Below are 27201 nucleotides of genomic sequence, written 5' to 3'. Positions count from 1 at the left end.
GGTCGTGAGCTCGCGGTTCATGAGTTCGAGCCCCGCGTCGGGCTCTGGGCTGACAGCTCGGAGCCTGGAGCCTGCTTCGGATCCTCTGTCCCCCTCTCTCTGCCCCTCCCCCACTTGCTCTGTCTCGTTCTGTCATCCGGCCACTCAGAGCCCCATGAGGCAGTGCTGTTTGTTTCGTGTCTATCTCGTGGGACGGCTCTGTGAGCAGGCAGCCCAGATTTCGGAGGTGTGCGGCCCCCACTTCCTCTCCCTGGGACTCAGCACAAGAACCCGCCCCTGTGAACACTTCACTTTACCACGGAGACCCCCATGAGAGAAGTCGCCGAAGCACAGGGTGCGACCCACAAGCGTCACGCCATCCCTGGGCTGCAGGGAGGAAAGGACTTCACAGGGGTTCCGTTAATGCCCTCCAGGCCGTGCCCACACTCCACGTGGGACCCCAGGCACCACCGACCTTCTCAGAAAAGTATCAGCCCAAAGGCTCCTCCAGGACAGATATCATGTAGAAAGCTGATTTTCTAAGACTAGAAAAACCTAAGACTCTCAGGAGTGCTGGGGTTCCCGCTGGGGTTCTAAGCCACTCTGACAGGTGCTAAGGGGCTGAGGTTCCCCCCAGAGCCAACAGTTCTCAGGGTCACGGACTCCAGGATGGACTCCAGTGCAAAGAAGTGACCGTGTCCAGAACCAGCTCCTGGAGCAGAAATCCCTTTTTTGAGGACCCTGCAGTCAGGCTAAGTGCACCGACCACAACCTTGGGCCCTGACGGGACTTCCCAGTGCAACCCGGGACCACGTGCTTCTTAGCCCAGGGCTTCAGAGGAAGGGCCACGAGGGACCACGGACCCCCTGGGGACCTTAACACTGGTCGAAGACACAGAAGAGAGCCTACAGGAGAACAGCAAAGCTTCCAAATGAATTGGAACAGGAAGTTATATATATGTAAAGACATAAAAATATCAGCAACAAGGGGCACCTGGGTGGCTCAGTCGGTTGAACTTCTGACTTGAGCTCAGGGGATGATCCTGTGATTCGTGGGTTCGAGCCCCGCGTCGGGCTCTGTGCTGACAGCTTGAGCTTGGAGCCTGCTTCGGATTCCGGGCCTCCCTCCCTCTCTGCCCACCCCCCTCAAATAAATACACATTAAAAAAATTTTTTTAATAATAAAACAATACATACCAGCGATAAAAATCACTAATGAGAATCGCTAACTTCCTAGAGGGTTTGCAACCTGGAAAGAGTACTTACCTAGTATCAAGGGTCCGATTGATTTTTGCAATTATTCCCAGCGAGGGGTCGATCTTCGCGTACATGGTTGACATCACACCCACCACCACGATGAGCCAACTGGAGGGGCTGGCCGGGTACACGCCGGTGATGATGCCATTCTAGAAACAGAGCAGGCACCGTGAGCACGTCCCGCCCACAAAATCCACGGCCCCTGGTAGTGAGGGTAGTGGGATGACAGACAGTGGGAAGGAGGCGTTTGCAGCACATCGTGGCTAAGTGACCACACTGTCACTACTGGAAATCTTCCCCAGGGCCTCCAGCCCCTTTATTTCCTCTGCTTCTGAGCCAATCCCCTCCCTGGAGCAGATTCCCTGAGAGTGACCCCAGGACATGAGAATCGCCTGAGCCACTAGCTTAACACCGATTCCCCCCATCTCCATCCAGACTGACTCATGACACCGAGTTAAGGATGTCATTGGGGCGCCTGGGTGGCTCAGTCAGTGGAGCGTCTGACTTCGGCTCAGGTCATGATCTCGCGGCTTGTGGGTTCGAGCCCCGCGTCGGGCTCTGCGCTGACGGCTTGGAGCCTGGAGCCCGCTTCGGATTCTGTGTCTCCCTCTCTCTGCCCCTCCCCCACTCACGCTGTGTCTCACTCTGTTTCTCAAAAATAAATAAATGTAAAAAAAAAAAAAAAAATTCAAGGATGTCACTGAGCCATCCATGAAGTCCTGCCCCAACCTGCTACACCTGGGATGCCCCAAGACCCCAGCTCCCAAACCACCCCTCCTGCTGCTCCTGAATCAAAAGACCACTCAATCCCCAAGTATTTCCAAGACACCTCACTCCATGTTGAGAATCTGTTGAACCATCCTTCAGCCAACACCCCCACCACTAAAAGTAACAAAAAACCACAGAAAGTAGCAGGTGTGAGGGCCCGGCAGATATGGAACAAAATTTTGGAAACCAAGTGAGCAGTGTAGCTCCTTATTCTCTTTATTTACGTGTTTGTTTCAAAACTTCTAACTTAAAGAAATTCTTTTTTTTTTTTTTAACATTTATTTATTATTTTTGAGACAGAGAGAGACAGAGCATGAACGGGGGAGGGTCAGAGAGAGAGAGAGAGACACAGAATCGGAAGCAGGCTCCGGGCTCCGAGCCGTCAGCCCAGAGCCCGACGCGGGGCTCGAACTCACGGACCGCGAGATCGTGACCTGAGCTGAAGTCAGACGCCCAACCGACTGAGCCACCCAGGCGCCCCCTCAAAGAAATTCTTAATAAAGCCATCTTAATAAGAGATTGCTTTGACCAAGACAATGGATTTAAAAGCTCTCAAAGCCCACCTGAATTTTTAGAAGACAGCTGCATCCCTACATGCTATTCCCACCCAATCCCCCGCTATTGAGAGGCGTAAAGGAAAGAGATTTTAAACAAAGTGGGGGTCCTTTTTGGTGTTCTCTGAAGCAAATGTTTTTAAGACAAATAAATACATATATTACGTTATATTAAAATGGGAGGCAGGGGGCGCCTGGGTGGCTCAGTTGTTGAGCATCCAACTTCCGCTCAGATCATGAGCTCACGGTCCGTGAGTTCAAGTCCTGCCCATCAGGCTCTGTGCCGACAGCTCACAGCCTGGAGCCTGCTTCCGATTCTGTGTCTCCCTCTCTCTCCGCCCCTCCCCTGCTCATGCTCTGTCTCTATCAAAACATGAATAAACGGTAAAAAAAAATTTTTTAACAAATAAATAAAACGGAGGCAGGAAGGGTCTAGACAGAAGGTCTCCCGCTCACCCGCCGTCCCCCTGCCTCCCCTCTTGCTCCGAGCCCTGTGCTCCTCTGCAAACCCCTCGGTTAGGCACAGCTGTGCACTGTTCAGCTGTCCTACAAGGTCTTTAAGACCAGAGAACATCTGGGGCGCCTGGGTGGCGCAGTCGGTTAAGCGTCCAACTTCAGCCAGGTCACGATCTCACGGTCCGTGAGTTCGAGCCCCGAGTCAGGCTCTGGGCTGATGGCTCGGAGCCTGGAGCCTGTTTCCGATTCTGTGTCTCCCTCTCTCACTGCCCCTCCCCCGTTCATGCTCTGTCTCTCTCTGTCCCAAAAATAAATAAAAAACGTTGAAAAAAAAAAAATTTAAAAAAAAAAAAAAAGACCAGAGAACATTTGCACTGGGTTGCAGCGATTGATGGCCATAGCTCTGCACCCAACTTTCTCTTTTCTTGGATTTGAAAGTAAAAAGGGGTTGCTCTGGACAAGGTCGGGTGGCAAAACGCGCTTCTCCCTGTAGGTGGCGCCCTCCCCCACCACAGGTGCCTCTGGGGCTGGCTTGTGACCTGGAGCCCTCTGGCTGTGCCCCAGGCACCTGTCCAGCAAGGCCGGTTCCCAGGGACCTGTCCACCTTCTCTGAGGTCACTGCTCTCACCTACTTTGGCTCCTGGCACCTTCTCAACAGCCCTTCTCTGAGCCACACCCTCTGAAAAGGAAACTGGAAAATGAACACAGTTATCCGTTTCCCTCCCTGCCGGTGGGGGCGGGGAGGAACCGGACAATTCTCTCGTCTGAATTTTTTCCATGTGTGTATTTTATTCCTTCCATGATTTGGGAAATAAATTGAATTTACAAACAAAGGGGAAACAAGACTCGTGGTTAATTAAAAACGGTGAATACATATCCACTCTTTCAGGTAAACAGGATTGAGAGCATTTGAAGCTAGCTATATTTGAATTTACGTGCACCTCTTTCAATGTTTGGCTAATTTCTTTTTCTGTTTATTCATTTTTGAGACAGAGAAACAGCATGGGGGGAGGGCAGAGAGAGAGAGAGGGAGACAGAGAATCCAAAGCAGGCTCCAGGCTCTGAGCTGTCAGCACAGAGCCCGACGCGGGGCTTGATCCCAAAACCGTGAGATCATGACCTGAGCTGAAGCCAGACGCTTAACCGACCGAGCCGCCCAGGCGCCCCAACGTTTGGCTAATTTTATCAGCAAGGTAGCCGTTAGGAAAATTCACTGCAATCCACACAGCTGGGAAACAATCCTTTTTCTACAAGGCGTAAGGGCTTCTGGGCTGCAAGCAGGAGACACGGACGCTGGTCTTTCCTCTGCTTCTCCGAGCAGGCTCTCTGAACCCCAACTCACCTGCCTACGGGGCGCCGGTTCCCCTGCCTGCCTTCCAGAACTTCTTCAGGAAGCCGGGGAGTGTGTTTCACAAGGACAGAGGAAGTATCAATTGCGCGGCAAACGCTCTGAAATGCTTTTTCGCCTCACCAGCACCTGGAGGCGTTTTCTCAGATGCTAATGTGAGCGCCGTACAGATCTAAACAGGTATCTGCTAACCTTGAATCTGATGAACTTCTTTTTCCAGGAATGAAGTCCAGACAGGTAGATCTGCTTCAGGGCTTCGTGGCTCAGCCGCAGGTCGATCCCATCTGGGGTGACCGTGAACTGGAAGGCCACGGCTTGGTGGGCTTCCGCCATCTTCAGTAACGCCCTAGGAGGAGGAGGGGAGAGCGTAACGCACCAGCGTTTCACCGGATGTTAGAAAACCCCTTCCACAGCCCTGGGATTCGTTCTGAATTTGCAGGTTTCCTAGCCATTTAACAAACTTAACGGTCCCTTACGAGATCCGATCCTGGGATTCCATGCCGACCCCTCCCCTGCCTGTCGGGCACTACACAGCCCACCGCACCCTCTGCTCGGAGGCCTGGGGCGGGGAGTCCAGGAGGGGAGCCCCCTCCCACCCAGAAACCCCCACCCCCTGGCCCCCGCCCCCGGGCCATCCCACGGCACCAACCCTCCAGGCCAGCAGCCCAGGCCACACCCAGCTGACTCAGGAAGCTGGTGGCTGTTGGCACCCTGCAAATGCTGCCTGGAGGCTGGCACAGAAGAAACCCAGAGGGTCCACAGGATGGCCCTGAACCCCTCATCTTCAGGCCGGGGCACCGGGACTCGGGTGTGCCTGTGGCTGCTGACTTGAGAGACCATTCCGGTCGCCACAAAGACGCCACGAAATCCAGGCGCACGGAGTCCTCAGGAGTGGGTGCTTATGCGTGTCGGAGCCAGGCCCCTCTCCTCCTCCTCCTCCTCCTCCTCCTCCTCCCTCCTCCTCGGAAGCTGTGACTGAAACCAACCTGGGTCAGCAACCCGAAGGCTGGAACACTGAGGAGCGCCCACAAATGAACGCACCTTTCCCGTCAATGGCTCCAGGCCGGGTGTCTTTGGCTCCCTTCCTCCTGGCCCGTCTTCTTCCTTGGCCACTCCTGATGCCCTCCCGGCCTCCCTCCCGCACAGCCGGCCCCTCGGCCACCTTCTCTTCCGACACTCTGCCCAAGCGCCCCACGAGGAAAGGGCAGCTAACAGAGGGGCAAAGTCACCGAGGACCGGGGCAAAAACCCGACACTGAGCTTTCTCACCGCAATTCCTCCCGCTTTTACCTGTTTGAGCCTACAGAGTGCGGGCGTAGGACCTACGGAAATCAACAGGTACCGTGCTTTCAAAGATGCCCAGTTACAAAAGCCCAAACTAGCTTAGTCTTCAGCTAATTGGAACAAAGAGCCCCAGGAGAGGCCCCAAAAGGCACGCAGCTTTCATTCGTGTGCTCCTTCGGCAAGAGTTTGTTGACTGCCTCCGGTGTGCCAGCCACAGGGAGGATGGAGACCTTGGCAGGAGGTCCCCGCCCCAACTCGGACAGAGAGGCCAAAAGAGGGGACCTCCCGGGTGACACAGGAAGCCCAGAGGGCAAGCCTTTCAAGCCTAAAGGAAAACGAGCCTCTAGGTAGAGGTCAAGGGCAGGTCAAGGGCAGGTCAAGGGCAGGGTGGCTGAGGTCAAGGGCAGGCAGCTAACTTTGGAGAGGAATGCCCAGAGGCAGCCATGGGAGGCAGAGGGGTTTCATGCTAAGAACGAAGGAAAAGCATTCCAAGGGCTTTAAGTCACTGTTTCTGTTCTCTAGAAGTCCGCTCTGGCTGACGTAAGGACTGTGGGTGGGGCTGGGAAGCATGACCAGTAAGAGGGGGAAGCAGTCTTCCAGGAGACAGGGAAGCCAGTGGGGGACTGGAGGAGGACCCACTCCAGAAAGCCTTCAGAGGCCCCCGGGGGATTCTGGCCCATCCGCTCACGGGAGCCACTCGAGGACACAGGAGAGTGTCCGCGTGGGCAGGACAGGTTGGGAGTGGGAGGGGCGTCCAGGTGGGGATGCTGGGGGCAGAGGGACAGGCTGGGACGGGCACACCTGGGAAGTGTCACCACGCAGCACCTGAGGCTCTGACCTGGTCTGCCAAGCATTCAAGGTTATCGACGTGTTACTTCATGGGCACGGAGCCAGCCTCCCTCGCCTGGCCGGCTGTGCGGGCCCAGACCCCAAGTCTGAGAGCCGCGAGCGCTCCAGGCAAATGCCTGCTGCAGGTAATTCGGGATGTTGACGGGGCATCCAAACCGCTCTGAATCCTCTCCCTCCAAAAGCTATCCAAGGGTCTCTAGGATTCTCCAGGGGCCTCACGGTTAACCCTTAGCCCCTCCCCACGAAGATTTCAGGCTACACGCGTGGCAGGAGGCAGGCGTTACGGAGAGAATTCTGCAGAACGTGAAGTGTGGCAAACAAGGTTACGGACTGGCTACCCTCTCGATGGTTTCTAAGATCTTTCAAGGGCTTTACCCAGACCTGAGGGATTATTAATGCAGATGGAACATAAACATCGTGTCTGTAGACCATTCTATCCAAAGGTATGGGTCCCGGTGTTTGCTCAGGAATCTCACCTCCGCCAGGGAGAGGCAGGTGAGATAGGGAGTATCTGCGGTCCTTTCCAGGAGTCAATGGCCTGGTCAGAACACTGAATTTAAGTCAGGATTCGTTTGTTTTGATTGCTTTGAACTAAAAGCCAGATGTAAGAGTCCTAAATGCACCGCAGAACGGACAATTTGGCTCTCTAGTTTCGCAGCCGCCTGGACACCGCCCTGAGCAGAAGTCCCTCTTCGAGCCATAGCGGTCATTAGTGGACCAAGTGAACCGGACGACAAAGGTTTGAAAACTGAAAACTCCCTGTGCACATCTAGTAAGCGAACATTCCACCCATCCTGGCATCACAGCCTCATGTTTAAAAACACTTATGAGGGGCACCTGGGTGGCTCAGTGGGTTAAGCATCTGACTGCGGCTCAGGTCACGATCTCACACTCCGTGAGTTTGAGCCCCGCGTGGGGCTCTGCGCTGACAGCTCGGAGCCTGGAGCCTGCTTCCGATTCTGTGTCTCCCCCTCTCTCTGCCCCTCCCCTGCTCATGCTCTGTCTCTCTCTGTCTCAAAAATAAATTTTAAAAAAAAATTAAAAAATAAATAAATAAAAATAAAAACAAACACACTTATGAGAGGCGCCTGGGTGGCTCAGTGGGTTAAGCGTCCGACTTCAGCTCGGGTCGTGATCTCACGGTTGGTGAGTTCGAGCCCCACGTCGGGCTCTCTGCTGTCAGAGCAGAGTCCACGTCGGATCCTCTGTCCCCCTTTCTCTCTGCCTCTCCCTCTCTCACCTAGGGTTGGGGGCAGAAGGAGGACTGAGTGGGGTAGATAGCTAAAGGCAGGACGGCTTCTTTCTCGGGCGATGAACACGTTCCAATGTTAACTGTGCTAATGGCTGCACATATCTGTAAAGAGACTCATAATCGCTCGACTGTTCACTCTGGACGGGCGTGTGGACTGTGGGGTAAGTTAAACCACAATAAAGCTGTTATTTTAAAAAAAAGAAAAAGAAAAAAAACACTGCCTCAGGAAACTGAAGTGTTATCTATTCAACATTTATGCCCCTAAACCTCTCCTCAAATGCAGAATTCCAGTGTCCCACTCGCTGAGAGCTCACTCCTTCGAACAACTGTCGGCTCGCGGCATCTGGGAACTGCCGTTAAATATTTTTAGGCAACGGGGCGCCTGGGTGGCTCAGTCGGTTAAGCGGCCGACTTCGGCTCAGGTCATGATTTCGCGGTCCGTGAGTTCGAGCCCCGCGTCGGGCTCTGTGCTGACAGCTCGGAGCCTGGAGCCTGCTTCGGATTCTGTGTCTCCCTCTCTCTGACCCTCCCCTGTTCATGCTCTGTCTCAAAAATAAATAAACGTTAAAAAAAAAAATTAAAAATAAAATAAAATAAAAAAATAAATAAATATTTTTAGGCATCATAGGATATTGTTGTTGTTGTTGTTGAAAGAGCTGCTGTACTTTAGCGATACATACGGAAATATTTATCAGTACAAGTTTGTCTTCTGTCAAGTTTAGGGTCTGCTTCAAAATCTTGGGGGTAGAGGGCACGGACGGACAGAATTATGAACCGTGAGGGCCACGGGTGGGAACTGACGTCGGGCAGTGGTCACACGGGGGTCTGCTGTGCCCGTCCCTCTTCTGTCGGTGTGTGATCCTCCCTTATCACTTCTGAAAATGTGTTGACTGAAATAAAACACCTGTCCGCTGCAGCTCAGTGCAATCTCACGCTCGGAGACCAACTTTCAAAGCTCAGCGTCCGCCTTCTGGGCACATCTCGCCCGCCGGCCACGTGAGCCGGAAGCCAGCACCCACGGAGCCACGGCCAGGCCCCACCACCCATGCACAGAGTCAAAGTCAAATCAGGAGGGGCCCGTTCACAGGGTTTCTGCCCGCCCACAAGCCGGCCCTTGCACTCCAGCGTCCGTAACCGGGAAATAAGCTAGACCCACCCAACGACACCTCGAATGACAACAACAACAAACGACGGGCAAGGCTACCTGTCAGATCACTGCACCCCCTGACCTACCGCGCCCTGGCACGACCTGCACGACGCAGGGCGCGCCCTCACCTCTCACCCAGGCGGGTGTGGGCAAAGCCTGCCTGCCTGCCCGCCCTGCCTCCCTCACCTCCCAGTCTCCCCCAGAGGAGGGCCAGAATAACTGAGGAGGACGCAGCTCCCAGCACTTCCCAAAGGCTGACCGCAACCGGAGGCTGGGGGAGAAGAGAGACCCCCCCACCCACCCCCAGGTGGAAGGAGGCGAGCCATTCATCAATTCAGGGACAATCAGGAATTAGGAGGACCCCACAGGAGGCCCGGTGAACTTGACTGTACTACACAGCAAGGTCATTTTCTGCCCCGAACGTTTTAAATCAGGAGATGCTGGAAACACGGACAAGTACAGAACACTACCTATGAGCCCCCTTCCTGGAATATTAGTTTTCTGCCGTATCAACTTGACCCTGCCCGGTCTCCCACTCTCAGCTCCTGGGTCAGCCTCCCTGGAGCCCCCTCCTGGTGACTCCTGTCATTCTCTCAGCACAGCTGGGAACCCCAACACCCTGTAAGAGGAAGGGCCCTGGGCCAGCTGGCAGGCCGGGCCTGCGTCTGGATCCAGGCCACTTAACTGGACAGCTTTTCTCTGTAACCCTTCAACCTTCCAGGATAGCGGCGGTGAAGGGCCTCAGCACAAAGGGGGCCCCCGAGGGCCTTGTGAGCAGGCAGCATCCCCCACCCCTCGCCGGCTCCTGGTGCTGTTGGGGGTTGGGGAGGGGGGCTCTGCTATGCCCCAGCTGAGAGACACAACTAAACAGTCTGAGCGCTGGCCTCACTCACCATCCTCTTCCTCCCAGATAAGGTGACCGGGCACGTAGACTCTTATCTGCTACCGCCCCTCACCCCTGGCAGGATTCTGAGCTGGGGGGTCCCTGGTTCCTCTTCCAGCCCCTCTGCACCCCAGGAGTTAGCGCCGCACAGGGCCCTGCCTGGGGCTTTAACTGCTACCTCACCACCGTTTCCCCTCCTAGAAGCCCACCACTGCCTACCGGGCTCCGTGCCTCACCCCTGTGACGCGCACAAGCACCAGACCCTGCTAATTTGCAAAGCATGCTGTCCTCCCGCCACTATCCCATACCATGCCCGCCTGAGCACCTCTCTACCTGGGTGGAGAGAGGTGACCTCCCCGGGGACAGAGCTTACGGGCTTACGCGGCATGACCCCTGGGATCCACCTGCTCGGCAGGACGGCACCTGCTCCCGAATTCTCAGCCAGCTAGAGAAGAGAATACGTGTACTGGCAGGAAAAGCAGGAAACACCGGGGTGGGCGGAGGGGGGGGCGGGGGCAGGGAGATAGGCTGCAAAGAAAACACAGACATGAAAAGAGAGCTTAACTCCCCTTTCTGTCAGTCATTTGTTCTCTCAGATCATCACTGAGCAACTACCAGACGCCTTAGGACAAGAAATCTGGGGGCGCCTGGGTGGCCCAGTCGGTTAGGCGGCCGACTTCGGCTCAGGTCATGATCTCGCGGTCTGTGGGTTCAAGCCCCGCGTCGGGCTCTGTGCTGACAGCTCAGAGCCTGGAGCGTGTTTCAGATTCTGTGTCTCCCTCTCTCTCTTACCCTCCCCTGTTCATGCTGTCTCTCTCTGTCTCAAAAAAAAAAAAAAAAAAAAAAAAAAAGTTAATTAAAAAAATAATAAATAAAAAAAATATAAAACAGAACAAAAAATCTGAACAGGAAAGGGGTACCTGGGTGGCTTCGTTGGTAAAGCCTCCAACTCTTGATTTCGACTCAAGTCACGACCTCAAAGTTTAGGGGTTCAAGCCCCACATCGGGCTCTTCGCGGACAGTGTGGAGCCTGCTTGGGATGATTCCCTCTCTCTTTGCCCCCTCCCCGTTCTGTCTCAAAATAAATAAGTAAACTTCAAAAAAAGGTCTAAACAGGAGGGAACAGGGTGACAGGGGAATCACGTTCTGGGAACACAGACTGGCCGCCCCTGCCCCAGGTGGTGCGACCGAGTAGCGGGGAGGCCCCTCGGGGAGTATTCTCGATGCCAGGCCACCTCTCGCTGTGCGCCTGCCAGACCAGCTCAGCAGTAAACTGGAAGTCAACAGCTTCAGGCAGCGAAATTTATCCAACGTGCTGAAGACACGTGTCTCCGCGGTCTGGGGTGCTGTGGGGCGCCACGGACCCGTTTATTTTCCCTGGCACCGCAGAAATCCTCCCTGGCTGCGCCAGGCGCGGAGGGCGCCCGCCCGGACCCCACGCGATGGTGAGCTTTGCACAAACCTCCTCGCCTGGGACACACCTGGGCGCCGCGCCCCCAGGCTGAGCGTCGCGCCCCCAGGCTGAGCGTGGGAACCACCTAACGGTGCTACTTTGGAAATCACGAAGGCCACCAGAGGGGAGAGGTGCTTCCAAGGACGATGCCAGAGACTTAAGCACCTTACGCTAATCCGCTCTCGGAAAAACACCAAGGTCCAGAGTAAGGCGCTCTGGCTGAGAGCGACGACCTATTTATCCCAATTCTTATAAATTCCCATCACGGGCCTATTAGGTGGCTGCTCCTACAGCGTCCCAAGCTCACTCCCCCAGGCCCCTCCGCTTGGGCCAGCACCCCGGCCACCCCGACCGTGATGGGGGTGGGGGCGGGCCCTGCTAACCCCAACTCACAGCTGGGATGCCTTCTGCTCTGCTCCCATCTTCGGGCTCCGCACACCCAGCTTAAAGCTCCCCTCCTGCAAGGCTGCCTTTGAGTCCACATTCCCAGAGAACAACGTCCCACCGGTTCCATTTGGTGATTCTACCCGCACTGACTGGCTGATGACTCTCACTCGTGCGCCTTTCATTTAATCTCCCAACGGAAGCGGTGAACGTCTCCGGGACACGAGTCCTTGTTCAACTGTGAGTCCAGTGAGGACCACAGACAGTTCTCCCAACGCCAAGTGAAGAAGTTGGAGCGGGGGGAGGGGGGGATGATGTCGCAACAGCTCGTTCAATGTCGGTCAGATTATTTTAATTTCGCCAACTTTGCCCAATGCCACTCACTGATCTCTGGCCAATAAACTGGTCTGTACTCCCGTGTTTCACGTGTCCCTGCCTTTGTCTTCCTTCTCCTCAATCGATTCCTTTTCTCCATAACCGCAGAGGTCAGCGGCCCGCCAATCGTAACACTAGCCATCCCGAAGCCGGGTCCCCTTCCCCTCCAGAAGGCCGGCCACGGTGCCACCCCCAGCCCCAGAGGTCCTGGGACAGGCAGCCGCTGAGGAAAGGAGGTGAAAGGTCAGCCCAATGCCAAGTGCTTAGCTGGATTCCAAAACAGGGGTGGGGGGTGGGGGGGAAATTCAGACATGGAAATCGCCTCCGTAATAAACAAACCATCGCACCTGCCATGTGACATGGGACTTCCAACCAAAACATGTAATTCTGTGCTGTCAGAGCTCTTCCAACAGAGCCTTGAACCCAGATAGGGAGGTAGGAAGGAAGGTAGGAAGGTAGGTAAGTAGGTAGCTAACTAGCTAAGACAGATAGGAGATGCAGACTCACGTTTGTGCTTTTAGCAACGAAAATACAAAATACTCCTTCTACAAACCTGTTTGGCTTACGCTGGACAATGTGATGCACATTTCACCCAAACTGCCCACTTAATTCCTGCCAGAGCCGGGGCGCCTGGGTGGCTCAGTCGGTTAAGCCTCCGACTTCGGCTCAGGTCATGATCTCTCGGTCCGTGGGTTCTAGCCCCACCTCTGTGCTGACAGCTCAGAGCCTGGCGCCTGCTTCGGATTCTGTGTCTCCCTCTTTCTCTGCCCCTCCCCTGTTCATGCTCTCTCTCTGTCTCAAAAATCAATAAACGTTAAAAAAAAATTTTTTTTTAATAAATAAAAAGGAAAAAAAAATAATTCCCGCCAGAACCCACGGAATGGCACAAATTTACCAGGGAGAAGACCAACGCTCGGGCGTCGAGGCACACATACCTGCCCAAGGTCACGGCCAGCAAAGAGCGGAGCTGGGGGATCAGACCCACGTCCAACCCCCCAGCCCACATGCTTACCTGCCAGGTGAAGGAGACACTCCATTCAAAGTGCCACGCGAGATCGCTACAGCTACGACACAGATGCGAAAGTAGATCGCTCCGCTGTAGCCAGAATGATGTGACTGTAGCCAGAATGATGTGACTGCAGTCAGCAATGAAACCACAGCCACTACAAACACGACCAGTGCCAACTCTAAAATTGTTCTCAGGCACCCGTCTCCCCGCTACAGTTGCACAATTTACTCGCACGCGGGAGCGGGCCCTGTCTCCTACGGCCCAGCACAGCATCAACAGCGGGCAGTGACTCTGGGGGCACAGCCCGTTTCCCTCATCAGGGAGGAAGCTGGGGCCGGAGGACTCTCGGGCCACCACCCCTGGAAAAACTCTCGAGGGGAGACACCGCAGGCACCATCTACAGCATCGTCTTCGACGGAGGCCAGAGAGGCACCGCGTATCCCTCTGGGGCCCAGCGACCAGTGTCCGGGACGGTTGTGCTTGGCCACACAAAGCTGGTTCTGCCTCCAGGATGGACACAACACGGGAAGCCATGTTCCTGCCAAGCAGGACTACAGAGACGGCACCCGGGCCGGCCTCAGTGCTGCCACCCACGGCACTTCAAGGAAGGTACCAGAAGGTTCCGGAAGGGTATCAGCCAGGGGAAATCCAGACCTGCATGTGTGGCAAGGTTCATACCTTTAATTTTCTTTTCTTTTCTTAGTAATCTCTACACCTAACGTGGGGCTCGAACTTACAACCCCGAGATCAAGCGTCGCATGTTCCGCTGACTGAGCCCGCCAGGCGCCCCAAAAGGGTTCGTGAGGTTGCTCAGATTCCTTCTTGCTCCGTCAGTATTTCGTATTCCCGCTACTACGGTCACGATTAGGGCGAGGAGTTAGGCGCAGGCAAACATTAGCAGTAACAGTACGGAAACGAGAGCACCCGTCCACCCGAGTGTGGGCGCATAGCTTTCTGCCCGTCGTGTGCCGTGTCATACTCACTTGCAGACATGACTCTCCGTGATTGTGCTCTTGTGTTTTCTTGATAAGTGCATATGCAGATAAATACAGATTATTTCCCTAACCTGATGGAGGCACGTTAGAAGCAAGAACGGAAGACGCAAAACTCACTTTGTGTTTCTGGGAGGGCTTCGTGTGCAAGAAACGGGCAGGAACGGTCACTAAGGAGGTGGGGTCTCTTGAATCCACCACTGGGCATTTAATATTTTCATTAATTAACTGGCCATACAGTTAACTTATCGCAGTCAAGTATATCACAATACGCCATTCACGTTTATGGAGTAAATACGCCAAGACGAGGCAGGTTATAGAGGGAATTCTGAATCGTTACACCTTTAAGTCTCTGGGAAAACAACAGCTTCTGCCTAGTGACCTAGTGAGGTGCTGTAAAAAATAAACCAAATGTGGGGCGCCCGGGTGGCTCAGTCGGTTGAGCGGCCGACTTCGGCTCAGGTCACGATCTCGCGGTCTGTGAGTTCGAGCCCCGTGTCGGGCTCTGTGCCGACAGCTCAGAGCCTGGAGCCTGTTTCGGATTCTGTGTCTCCCTCCCTCTCTCTGACCCTCCCCCATTCATGCTCTGTCTCTCTCCGTCTCAAAAAAATAAATAAACGTTAAAAAAAATTTTTTTAAATAAAAAAATAAGTAAATAAACCAAATGCAAAAAGCGAAAAACAAAAAATAAAAGTAAACCAAAGGCAAATTACACCTAGTGTGGTCCCACTCCAGGAAGTAATGGCTAATCAGATGAACGCAGAGAAATGTGACCTGTGCAAAAGAACTGGGGAAAGGTCACTGGGGGTCACATTTTTGTAAAGAAAATACAGAATGTCTCGGCAGTTATCTGCGCCGTCCGTTCAGGTATTTTCTCCGGACGCACGCCCACGAGGACCTGCCCCCCAGCCACACCGTCAGCAAGCCGCTGACGAAGAAGCTTGCGTCCCCCCAAAAGAGACCCCCGGACCTCTCCTCATCCCACGCTGTTCCCACAAGTGTTCCCAAAACCACCGACAGGGGGGCCTTCACCCACAGCATGCTCTTCACCCAGAAGTGTAACTGAACTTGGGAAACCACAAGTTCCAATTCAGGGACCGGGGAGCACCGTCATACCCGTAATCCCTGCCTGCGGCCACGGGACCCGTGCCCACTTTACACCCTCAAGACTGGGGTCACACCCGGCCCCCTCCCGGACCCTCCCTGGTGACGAAGAACAACAGGTGTCGGAGGCACCACTTTACAGATGCGGAAACGGACACCCGGAAACACGCCCAGTGGGCACGGACGTGGGCCCTCTGCCTGCACTGCGGCCCGAGAAGCAGCAGCGTGCTGCAGGGAGAGAGCACAAGCTTCGGAGAACAAGGATCTGGATCCAAATCCCAGCTCTGACACTTACCGGGCCGTGTGTGCAGGTGGGGAAGAGAGAAGAGGCTCGAGCAGATGTCACAGCCTCATCACGAGACCCTCTGCCTGGCCTATAAAGTATGAGAATACCCAGCCGTCACATCAAGTGATGGGCCCAACACATCAGGCCGTCAAGGCAGGAACACACTGGAGTGTGCCGGGCTTCCAACCGGAGTCCCAGGCTCCAGGAACATGGGCTTCCGTGTGGACTTGCCGCCTCGCCTCCTTCTTGCCAGTAGACCCCCTCCCCTCACTCTATCCGCTCCCCCCACCCCGTGCTGGCATCGGATACCCCCCCTCCCAATCATCTGACTTTGACATTTAGCTTGCCACAGCACTGCTGGGCTCATTTCTAGTGTCCCTTGTTGTACCTGCCGCTGTACAACGGGGGGGCTTGAGAAAGTAGAAAGAAACCTAAACTCTTCACCCTAAATCTTTTTTTTTTTTTTTAATGTTTATTTTTTGAGAGATTGACAGAGTGTGAGCAGGAGAGGGGCAGAGAGAGAAAGGAAGACACAGAATCCGAAGCAGCTCCAGGCTCTGAGCTGTCGGCACAGGGCCCGACGCGGGGCTCGAACCCACGAACTGGGAGATCACAACCTGAGCCGAAGTCGGAGCTCAACCAACTGAGCCACCCAGGCGCCCCACCCTAAATCTTTTTTAAGGGCAGGAGAGATGCTGACATGTAGGAAAATTAGTGATCAATGCATTATCTCATAAATGAGGAAGTCTTCCATAAAACGTAAAATTTCAGTTATAGCACACGACGATGTCTGAAAGCCATAGTCATTTTGTGTTTGCTTTTAATATAAACACGTATTGGGGCGCCTGGGTGGCTCAGTCGGTTAAGCGTCCGACTTTGGCTCTGGTCATGATCTCATGGTTCCTGAGTTTGAGCCCCGTGTCAGGCTCTGTGCTGACAGTTCGGAGCCTGGAGCTGCTTCGGATTCTGTGTCTCCCTCTCTCTCTGCCCCACCCCCACTCGGACTCTGTATCTCTCTCTCTCTCTCTCTAAAAATAAACATAAAAAAAAAAAAAAAGCATCTGACTTCAGCTCAGGCAGTGCGGAGCCTGCTTGGGATTCTCTCCCTCTCTCCCCTTTTCTCTGTCCCCACCCCACCCTCTTTCTCAAATAAATAAACTTAAAAAAAAAGAAGTTTTAGGATGACACTCAGGTTCCTGGGATGGGTTGGTGAACCACCACATCGGGAGTATGGAGGAGTCCTTTCCTTTTAACCTAAAGAACCTGGTGTCCAACAATTAGCTGATGATTTCTAGAAGGCAGAGCAGTAGCCACCCTATCCCCCGGCCCTCCACAGTGGCAAACACCCTACGTACCCCCAAAGCGGCAGGACTCGTGCAGTTGGCAAAATTTCTTTCAATTATTAACTTCCAACAACATTCTTGGCAGAAAAACAACCCACGCAAAATTACAGGTGGACATTCTGGAGAAGTGAGGCTCTGGATCACCTCACCACAAAGGTCAGCTGGCTTCAAGCCCAGGGTCTGCTGGGAACCCAACGTCCACCCAGTATTTGCACGGGGTAGAAGGTGAACTTCACAAAAGGCAACAGAATGTCATAAATCAACAAACATAAAGTACTCCTTACTTGTGTTAATTAACAGATTGAACAACAACACGCCCCGTACAGCCTACACTATTTCTACAGGCATCAGAGACTGTTAGGCTGGTGGCTTCTGGAGAGGGGCCCCGAGTGCCGAGGCCAATCCCGCGTTAACGTCCCCGTGTGCACCCCCTTCGTTTTGCACCGTGTCAAACAGAAAAATCCTCGCAGGCCAAGCTCGGGAGAGGCTCAAGCCATTCGAGGAAAACAGAGGCCTCATTAAAGCGGGCCACAGAGAATCTGAAACACACTCGAAACGTGCCAGTTTCATTTTATTCTAAATCTTCCGGGAATCGAAGTTCAGGCTGCCCCCCAGCAACCCAACTCTGGCCCGCCAGCGACGACCACGCGGAGTGACTCAACGTCCTCTCCCACAAAGGAAAAACTGCACCCGATCAAAGTGCAGAAGCAGCTCCGGGCCAGAGCGGGCGCGCGTTTCCGCCTCCCACCTTCCCCGCCGCCCTGGGAGCCCAGGCTGCGTCTCTATCTGCTCAGCTGGAACGCGTCCCGGAGGGCACCGCAGGCAACTGCGGCCGGCGCGCCCCGCCCCGCCCCCACGGCGCGCGTCACGTGACGGCTGCGAAAAGTAGGGGAAAGGTTACCACGAGCCCCGCCCCCGGCCTGGCGCGCCCGGGGCGCTCAGATCCTGTTCCACCCGCCCGGCTCGGGGAGACCTTCCGGAGCGAGCTGGCTCGCGTCGCCGGCGCTGCCACCCTCCTCCCCCGGCGACACGAAGCGCCTCTCCGCGGGAAGGCCGAGCCCCGCGTGGCCAGCCCTGGGGACAGCTGAGGGCTCAGGGCGCCCTATGCCACCCCACACCCAAACTGCAGCATCGCGTCCCGGCGCGCCCGAAGCGCGTCCGGAAGGGGCTTGCTGCGAAGCCCCGGGAGAAAGTAACAGTGTTTCTATGAATGGGCACGCGGGGCCAGGGTTGCATAAGCGCAGGCCCTGGCCCCAAGACTCCCCGGGGGCCCACGCTTGCCCACTAGATTCCCACTGGCCTGGGGGCAGGCCAAGGGCGGCAGCAGCAGGGACGCCAGGTTTCTTCCCTTCGCCTGTGGCTTAGGCCACTTGCTTTCAGTGCAAACTCGAAAGGTTATTTCGGCCTGTGCACCGTGCCAATTTCTGCCACTGTGATACAAAGTATGTGCGCTCCCTTTTCTCTGTTTGATTTCAACAGATGGGAGTTCAGTGTACAAGGTCGGGTCTAGAAATGTTTCACCGGAAGGAAGCCGGTCGTTTGTATGCGAAAAGGAGCCCCCGGGCGCACAGAGGCAGCACCACCCCAACCCGAGTGCTGCACACAGTTCACATCAGACACGATGGCCCCAGACGACTTACAACCAGACGCTGCCTCGCCTCTGCGATCAGCACGATCATCAGCATTATGTCCTCATATTTACGCCACACTCCCCGCGCGTCGCCCTACATACTTTGGAAAAGGCGGGGGGGGGGGGGGGGGGGGAGATGCTCGCTGGCATAAATGAAAGACCAGTGAGTTCGGCCATTTTTTAATCGCTTGGTTTGGGGTTCAGAAGGAAACAAGCATGCTTGAATATCTGGAATGACCAGAAACCCGACGCCTATGCAAGAAAGTGGTGTAACAAAATACACGTTTCAAGAGAGTAAACGGATTTTGTCCGGTACCTTACAAAGTTACCGGTCTCCCACAAAAACCTGCCCTTAAGTATTTGAACTACACAAGGAGCACAGAGGAACCGAAAGCCTGTCCTGAGTCGGGAAAACGGCGTCTGTTCCCTACTGAATCGGGTTGATTACTCCGGAGTTTTAACTCTTGGTGTTAAAAAAGTCAGGTCGGCTTGAACGAAAGCCAACCATCAATTTACATTATAAAGACGCTGACCCACGGCCTTCCCGAACAAAATGAAAGGAACTGGTCGTTGACTCGCCGAGGGGGCTGAGGTTTGGAGCTGCCTCCGTCCCGGCCCGGGACCCCGGGTAGCTCCGCCACCCCGACCGCGCTGTCCCGGCAGGAAGGGCCAGAGCTCCCAGGCCTGGTCACGTGACGCCCCTCCTCCACCCCCCCGCCGGGCGGCTGCCGGGCTGGGAACCCGCCGCGACCTTGGGCAGACTCACGGCGCCCACCTGCCCCGCACCGGGGGATGGGGGGCGCTCGCAAGCGGGGACCCCGGCCGGGCGCCCCGATCTCGCTCACGACGGGTGCTCGGACCGCGCGGGGAGTCCCGCGTCAAGGGCGTGTCCCGACGGCTGCAATGCGGGGGCGGCCGCAGGAGGCTGGGTGGACTGCGCCCCACGGAGTCCCGAAGGCCGAGCGTCCCTCTAGCTCCCACTGCGACCCCTGGACGGCCCCCTAGGCCCAATCCACCCCCGGAGGGCGAAGGGATGCGGCGGGATCGAGAGGGGGCTGGCGGCGCCCAGCCAAGTCCAGAAGGCCGAGCACCCCTCCTGCAGCCTCACCGACCCTCGGACGGACCCCCAGACCCAATCCATTCCGAAGAGTGGGGTGGGATGAGAGGAAAGGGGCTCTAGCGGCCCCAGGCCGGAGGCATCCTGCCAAGTCCGGAGAACCAAGCATCCCTCCAGCTCCCGCACTGTACCTCCCGGCGGGCCGATCGACCCTCGGGCGTACCCCCAGACCCAATCCACTCCTGGGAAGTGAGAGCGAGAAGGGCGAAGAAAGAGGCCAGTACCCCTACTGGTCCCGAGCTTGGCGCATCCTGCCCAAGTCCGAAGGGCTGAGCATCCTTCCCGCTGCCGCACCGGACCGGCACAGGAGGCCAGCGCGCAGACACACCCCTAGGCGGACCCCAGACCCAATCCACCGCGGGAGGTGGGGAGTCCCCGACCCGCTCCCGTTTCAGGCTCCCCACGAACCCCGCCGTCCTGGCGGGGCGACGCCGGAGGTTCCCCTCGGCGCTGCGGCTCGGCAGGCGGCCCCCGCACCCCCCGCCCTCCGGAGTCCGGACCCTGGCGGTCCCCGCGCGCCCCACCCTGGCGCAGGCCGCGAGCCCGCGCCCGCTCGCCCAGCCTCGGCCCAGCCTTACCGAGTCGGCAAACGGAGGCGCGGCAGCGGCGGCGGCGGCAGCGGCGAAGGCGGCGGCGGACTGAGCGAGCGGCGAGCGAGAGCCGGGGGCGGGAGGGCCGCGGGCGAGGCCGAGTGCACCCGACGCCGGCAGCCGCCGATTGGCTGCAGCTCGCGGGGCTTCGGTGCGGGCGGGGCTGAGACTCCCGGAGCTCGGCGGGTCGGGGGCGGGACCTGGACGGGGCGGGGCATCGGCGGGGCGCCTAGGGGGACGCGTCAGGTGAGGAAACCGAGGCTGCACCGAGGCCCGCCACCTGGGCCTCTGCCAGCCGGGGGCCCAGGGCGACATTCCTCACCCTGGAGACTCTGTTTTCTCATCCGAAAAATGGGCCAACTCATTTGGCCCAGGCCCATGAGAGCGTTTAGCGTGGTGCCCGGCTCATGCTAGCCCTTTACAGCCATTGCCCGTATAATCCTCAAAGCACCCCTATAAATAGCTGATCCCCGCCTGGGCTGCAGGAGGGATCACTACTTGCACGCGATCACACAGCTAAGAACGTGGGTGCGGCGTTGGGCCCGGGTCTGACTCCAGAGCCCACGTCCCCAGTCGGACCTTATCCCCAGCTGATGCGATCCCGAGGCAGAGCGGCTCGCGGAGCCAAAACGCTAATGCGAATTCCGGTGACCTTTCTGAGCCTCCTCCTTATCTAAGTGGGAGAAAAATACCTCCCACGGGGGCTTTGGTAAGTTTGGTAAACTAATTATTCAGGCGCCTAAAGCACTGTTGGTCCCAGGAAAGACATGGCTGGAGGTGGGGTCAGAGTGACCGAGAGAACCCTGTGTGGGTCACTGAGCTCAGGAGAGGCGTCGAGAGTGCAGTCACCGGCCGATCCCAGGAGTCTAGGCCGCTGGCAACGGCCGCAGGGCGCTCAGGGAAGTGCGGGCAGAGCTTCCCTCCCTCCCCGCCCCACCACCCCCACCCCTGCCCCTTCCCTATCTTCGCCTGAAATTTTCCCAGGCCCTAGCCGGGGGTCCTGGATACAGCAGGCGCTCCATACATGCACCCGTTTTAGGACAGAGACCCGGCTCTGCTTAAGGTCGATCACTTCTTTTATGAAAACCCCATGCTTGCCTCCATCTGGGTCTGTATTATTTGGTGGTTACCCCCGAACGGCTTAGAAGAGAAAACGAAAGTTCTCTCTTGTTCCCGCCCCCCATCCCTCTGCCACCACCACAGTCACCCGTTGGTGCGCGCTCTCCAGACTGCTTTCAATAAAGTCACGGGATCCGCTGTGTTTAACACTCTGGTTTTCATTTGGACAGAGCTCCCCGTGGAGACACAGAAATGCCCTTCTCTTCTGCGGTATTTAACCCGCCCCACGGGCACCTATGCCCCCTTTTCACCCTTGCAGGTACAAATTAGGCTGCGCCGACCGTCAGCGTGCCTCTGTTTTTTGTTTTTTTAATTTTTTTTTTAACGTTTTATTTATTTTTGAGACAGAGAGAGACAGAGCATGAACGGGGGAGGGGCAGAGACAGAGGGAGACACAGAATCAGAAGCAGGCTCCAGGCTCCGAGCCGTCAGCCCAGAGCCCGATGCGGGGCTCGAACTCACGGACCGCGAGATCGTGACCTGAGCGGAAGTCAGATGCTTAACCGACTGAGCCACCCAGGCGCCCCATCAGCGTGCCTCTTTGAGCTCCGCTTTCTCTCTGCAGATGCCTAGAGGTGCAGCAACCGGGTCAAAGGACAGGCACCTGCGACATTTTGGTGACATTTGGGTGCCACTTGCTGAGCTGCCCTCAGAAAAGCTGACTAACGTCTACGTCCGCCCGTGCGTGGGAGAGGAGCCGCGGCTCCAGGAGATCGCCAGTGCTGTCATTACCAGTTCTTTGCATCTTTGCCAATCCTAAAGGAGAGGGTGTAGACAACTCTCCTTACTTTAATTTGCATTTCTTTGAAGTGGGAAGTGGGAGATTTCCGGCCACTGCAGGTTCCCGTCTGGACCGAGAGCGATCCCAGGCCCTCACCTCCCCCCACACACACCCCCACCCCCACTCGGGCCCCCAGCTCCAGATTTCCCGGCGCAAGAGGGCAGGTGAGCTGGGCCCGGGGCACACCTGCTCAATGCCCAGTTGCACTGCACCTGCCTGGGCCGCTCCATCGTTCTCTACTCTCCTATCTGGCACCTAGGCCTTCCTGGTTTGTGCCTCGGACTGTCACCCTCACCTCAAATGCCCTTCCCTCCTTTCCCTGGAATCCTAGCCAGCCCTCTGCAGGTCCCCGCCCAAGGTCACTTTCTTCCTCACCCCAGTGCTGTCGTGGACCCCCCCTGGGATTAGCCCCGAGCCCTGTGTGTTCCCAGGGCTCTGCGGCCTTGACAGGGCACCCCTCCCTGCAAGCCTCCTGGGTGCCACCTGGGCGGGGGGAAGCGGGTCAGGGCAAGGCAGGACAGGACCGAGGTCCTTGGGGCGCCGGGGCTCTTGGCCCCAATAATGAAATTCACACCACTACCAGTTCCGGCCAGAATGTGGAGGCCTCATTCCCCTCCGGTGAGCTCCCCGGGCTGGTGAGGCAACCACTGTTAATAAAGAGCCCAAGAACTAGGCCCCTGGGGAGCTCTAGGCCTGTCGGATCCTGTATTCCCTTTGGGCCAAAAATATCCCAGAGTTGGCCTCAGAAGCTAAAGTAATCTTTCTCAAGCTCTGGTTTGTTTGTTTTTTGTTTTTTCAATTCTTTCCCAGGTCGAATGAAACCTTCTATAGCAGCTGCCTATTGTGGCTATAAGGAAACCTTTTTTAAAAAAATGTATGTAATGTTTTTATTATCACTGAGAAACCCCCCCCCCTTTGTTTTACTCTAAAAATATCTTTTTATGGAAAAATTCAAGCATACAAAACTTAATGAGAACAGTATAATAAAGTCCTGGGTAACCAAAACTCAGGTTCAACAATTGTCAAGCGAGGGCCTGACTTGTCTATGCTCCTGCCCCTGCCTCTAGATTTCTTTAAAGCAAATCCAGAAATCTTACTGTTTTGCCCACAAGTTCTTGAGTACAGATCTCTAAAAGATAAAGGTCCTTTTTAAGAAACAGGCACCTCCACACACACACACACACACACACACACACACACGAAATACCCACAGTACTGTTGTCCAACCTAAAAGAACAGAACAATTGAAATACAAAACGTGTAAGGCTCTCTTGGGCCGCTAAGAGCACAGCTGAGTCCCACTCTCCTGCCAGCAAGAAACGAGGCTGGTTCTGAACCAAAAGCATGTGAGATTTTCTGGAACTCAGCTCTCACTTCCCACAGGAAAAAATTTTGTAATCTCAGAGTTCTGTGCTCCTCTCTTCTCTCCGGAGCGTTGAGCCCCCTCTGAACTTGAACCTTGAGCTGTTGTTGTAGGTGGTGAGCAAATAGCGACAGGTCCACGTCAGGTGGCAGTAATATTTGCTCCGGCCAGCATCACCTCCCCGGGGGGTTCCGGGAGGGCAAAATGAGGTAACACACATGCAAGGAAATGAACAAAGGCAGCTCGACCACGTGCCAGTGAAAGCAACTCATCCCAACCACAGAAGTGGTTTCTTTTTTTTTTTTCTTTTTTTTTTTTTTAACGTTTATTTATTTTTGAGACAGGGAGAGACAGCATGAACGGGGGAGGGTCAGAGAGAGAGGGAGACACAGAATCCAAAGCGGGACCCAGGCTCCGAGCTGTCAGCACAGAGCCCGACGCGGGGCTCGAACTCACGGACCGCGAGATCATGACCCGAGCCGAAGTCGGAGGCTTAACCGACTGAGCCACCCAGGCGCCCCGTCACAGAAGCGGTTTCTTAAATGAATAGGCTTGCCCTGTGACCCAGGAATCCTGCCTTCTGAGCATCTACCGGGAAGAAGAAATGAAAACACGCATCCGTGCACAGACCCCCGGTACGGGAATGTTTACGGAAGATCCCCTCAGGTTGACAAAATTCTGGAAACGACCCACGTGCCCATCAGCACAGAATGGATAAATACATTGTGGTTTCTCCGGATAGGGGAATAATAAGCAGCCAGAAAAAAACAATGAACTGCTGATGGCACACGCAAGGGGGTGAACCTTACAGATCTCCTGTTAAGGGAAAGAAAGCCAAATGAACACACAGAGTATTTGTTGGCTGTATGATTTCTGTAACCAGTGGTGCATATTAACTGCAGTGCTGGGTATCGGCTGTAAAGGAGACCCTGGGGGGTGGGGGGTGGGGGCAGGGTAATGTGACTTCCATGACTCTATACGCCTAAGATTACGCACTTCACGCTCCTTCGTTACCTGCACGTGAGGACTCGATGTTAAAAATTAAAAGTTACTGGGGCGCCTGGGTGGCTCAGTCGGTTGAGCGTCCGACTTCAGCTCAGGTCGTGATCTCGGGTTTGTGAGTTCGAGCCCCGCGTCGGGCTCTGCGCCGACAGCTTGGAGCCTGCTTCGGATTCTGTCTCCGTCTCTCTGCCCCTCCCCTGCTCACGCTCTCAATCTCTCTCTCTCTCTCTCTCTCTCTTTGTCTCTCAAATAGAAAATAAAACATAAAAAGATTTTTCTAATTAAAAATTTACACAGATTTAGGGGTAAGTGGGGCATTGATCCTCGGTGGCGAGAGCAAAGCCATCCGGGCGGTCACGAAATAAAGGAACTGACAAATTTGAGCCCCTGGGATCACCTGGGGAGACAGCAGCCTTAGAGGGGGGAGGAGGAGAGGCGGGACGTCAACCCCTTGCTGGTGCAGGGGAGCAGCAGGGAGAGCAGTGGGGACGGTGTCCAGAGCCTGGGAGGTGTGGGCAGGAGTGGCAAAGTGGCACCCCATCGTTCCTCCTTCCTCCCCACTCCTCCCTGGGCCGCTGCTGTCCCCTCCCCTCCACGGCAGGGACCCCACTCTGTCCCCTCTGCGTCTCCAAGTACCCAGCCCCCTGATGGGTCAGGTGAGGGCACAAGGCAGGCGGGCAGGGGTCTGCCTTCCTGGGAAGGCCTCACGGTAAAGCCAAGGAGCAGTGGCCCGGGAGTGGGCACAGCTGGCCACCAGCCTGGGTCTGCCGCTGGCTGGCTCTGCGGACACCCCCTCCCCTATCTGGGCCTCGGTTTCCCCACCTACCCAAATGAGGACCTGGGCCCAGGGCACTAATGAAAAGCCTTCCCACCACTGTTTTTTTGTTTTAACATTTATTTATTTTCGAGAGAGAGCACGCGCGCGCACGAGTAGGGGGTGAACAGAGTATCCAAAGCGAGCTCTGCGCTGACAGCAGAGAGCCCGAGGCAGGGTTCGAACTCACAAACCGGGAGGTCATGACTCGGGCGGAAGTCGGATGCTCCACCCACTGAGCCACACAGGTGCCCCTCCCACTGCCGCCGTTTTTTATTTGGAGAACCAGGAATTCTAGCTGCTTGGGGGTGTGAAGTCCAGAACCAGAGAGCCTGGGTTCAAATCCTGACTCCGCCACTTGCCAGCTGAATGATCTTAACCTCTCAGTTTCCTCATCTGTAAAATGGGGCAAGTAATACAAGCCGCCTTGGGGAGCCTTCGTGAAAATGACCCGAGTAACTGACAGGATGTGCTTAAACACGAGTAACTGACAGGATGTGCTTAAACGTTCCCAGGACACGGCAGGTGCCATTTAAGCGTCAGCGAGGATTGTTGCGTTCCCTCTTTGGAGCCCATCTCTCAAAAGCTTTTGTTTATAAACAGTAAAACATAATTAATGAATAACTTACTTCCTTGTTTATGGATCAGAAACGCAGACACGATTGCCAGCCAGACCTCTTTGAACACATGCTTGTCCCAAAGTCCAAGACCTGATAACAGCACAGGGACTGACTGCGTGGGGTTCTCTCTGTCTCTGTCTCTCTCTGCCCCTCCCGGGCTCACGAGCACAAGCTTGCACTCCGTCTCTCTCTCAAAATAAGTAAATAAACTTTAAAAAGGTCAGAAGAGTTCAAGGGCCACCATTACGACGTCACTTGCCAGTTATCTCCAAGGTCCCCGCTAGCCCAGCCTGCTGGGAGAATGCATGCCGGGGCCAGGCCCTGAGCTTCTTGGAAAGGCCAGAGCCGCGTGCTGGGCACAAAGCAGGCGACAGCTCAGTGGGTTTCCTTGAAGTCGGTAGCTTGACTGGCTCCCAGCTGACGCCGGGCCAGCCTGGGCACGGGGACCTCAAAGATGGGGAAGAGGTGACCCTCTTGTAACACCTGTTAGCAGGTGCCTGAACATCCAATTGAGAGCATTGACAGAGGACTTCCGTGTCAAGAAGCAAATTCCTCCCCTTTGTTGGGAGAAGGAGGTGGGAAGCTAGCACACTGAGCGCAGTTTTTATGCTTTGTGGGGAGGGCCGCTAATGTAAACCTGATGACAACCACAACCTTTTCCCCAGAAAAATGCACTCACACAAACAGTGGTAAATAATTTCAGTCTTGGACTTTTCAGAGTCCATTTACAAACTCCTGACTCCGACGGATTAAGAAAAAAAAAAAATCATCTGAAATTTGGAAACAAGGAAAAAGAATGTTTGAACGTTCTTTCGCGGGCTCACTGTCTAACGGGCCCATCCAAGGATTTCTCGTCCTCTCTGGGGAACTAGATTTTGACCCGGCCCCAGACTATGTGAAGTCACATGTTGGCTGGTAGATTTTTGTTTTTGTTTTTTTTTTTAATTATTTATTTATTTTTTTTAACATTTTTATTTATTTTTGAGACAGGGAGAGACAGAGCATGAACAGGGGAGGGTCAGAGAGGGGGCGACACAGAATCTGAAACAGGCTCCAGGCTCCGAGCTGTCAGCCCAGAGCCCTACGTGGGGCTCGAACTCACAAACCGTGAGATCATGACCTGAGCTGGAACCAAGAGTCGGATGCTTAGCTGGCTGAGACACCCAGACACCCCAAAATTCCAAGCTGATAACAGTGGCCCGGTCTTTCTACTGACCAGCCCCATCCAGGAGGCTGCCCAGGGTTGCTTCAACAGATGGTCCTAGTGTTTTTTATCTCTTAGGAGTTTACAAGGGTTTCAGGGACCAGGCACAGACACCAGTACGTACGCTTTGTATCATTTCATGGAATTTAACCCGCTCCCTAGCCTTCATGATCCAGCTCTCTCCTCTATCAGAGCTTCTGGACTCAACCTCTTGAATGCTCTTTTTTTTTTTTTTTTTTT

The 27201-nt window shown here is 55.3% G+C and overlaps 1 protein-coding gene across 3 annotated transcripts in view; it reads right to left on the bottom strand.

Moving 5' to 3' along the window:
- CPT1A (carnitine palmitoyltransferase 1A) overlaps positions 1 to 20171 on the bottom strand; it is a 56475-nt gene extending 36304 nt beyond the window's left edge. The window contains exons 1-3 of one of the 3 annotated variants that reach the window (XM_053899356.1): positions 20047 to 20171; positions 4554 to 4707; positions 1245 to 1384 (exon numbers count right to left, since the gene is read on the bottom strand). In XM_053899356.1, coding sequence (XP_053755331.1) covers positions 1245 to 1384; positions 4554 to 4694 — 281 coding nt within the window. In that variant the 5' untranslated portion in view covers positions 4695 to 4707; positions 20047 to 20171. Of the gene's footprint in view, positions 1 to 1244; positions 1385 to 4553; positions 4708 to 15387; positions 15486 to 20046 lie in introns of those variants that run through there. The other 2 variants (XM_019415238.2, XM_019415239.2) reach the window with 2 other exon arrangements.
- Positions 20172 to 27201: the final 7030 nt, after the last annotated feature.

Source organism: Panthera pardus, unplaced genomic scaffold, assembly GCF_024362965.1.
Source record: "Panthera pardus isolate Hobbes unplaced genomic scaffold, ASM2436296v1 HiC_scaffold_12, whole genome shotgun sequence".
NCBI lineage: Eukaryota > Metazoa > Chordata > Mammalia > Carnivora > Felidae > Panthera > Panthera pardus.
This window is presented reverse-complemented; position numbering and strand designations above follow the sequence as displayed.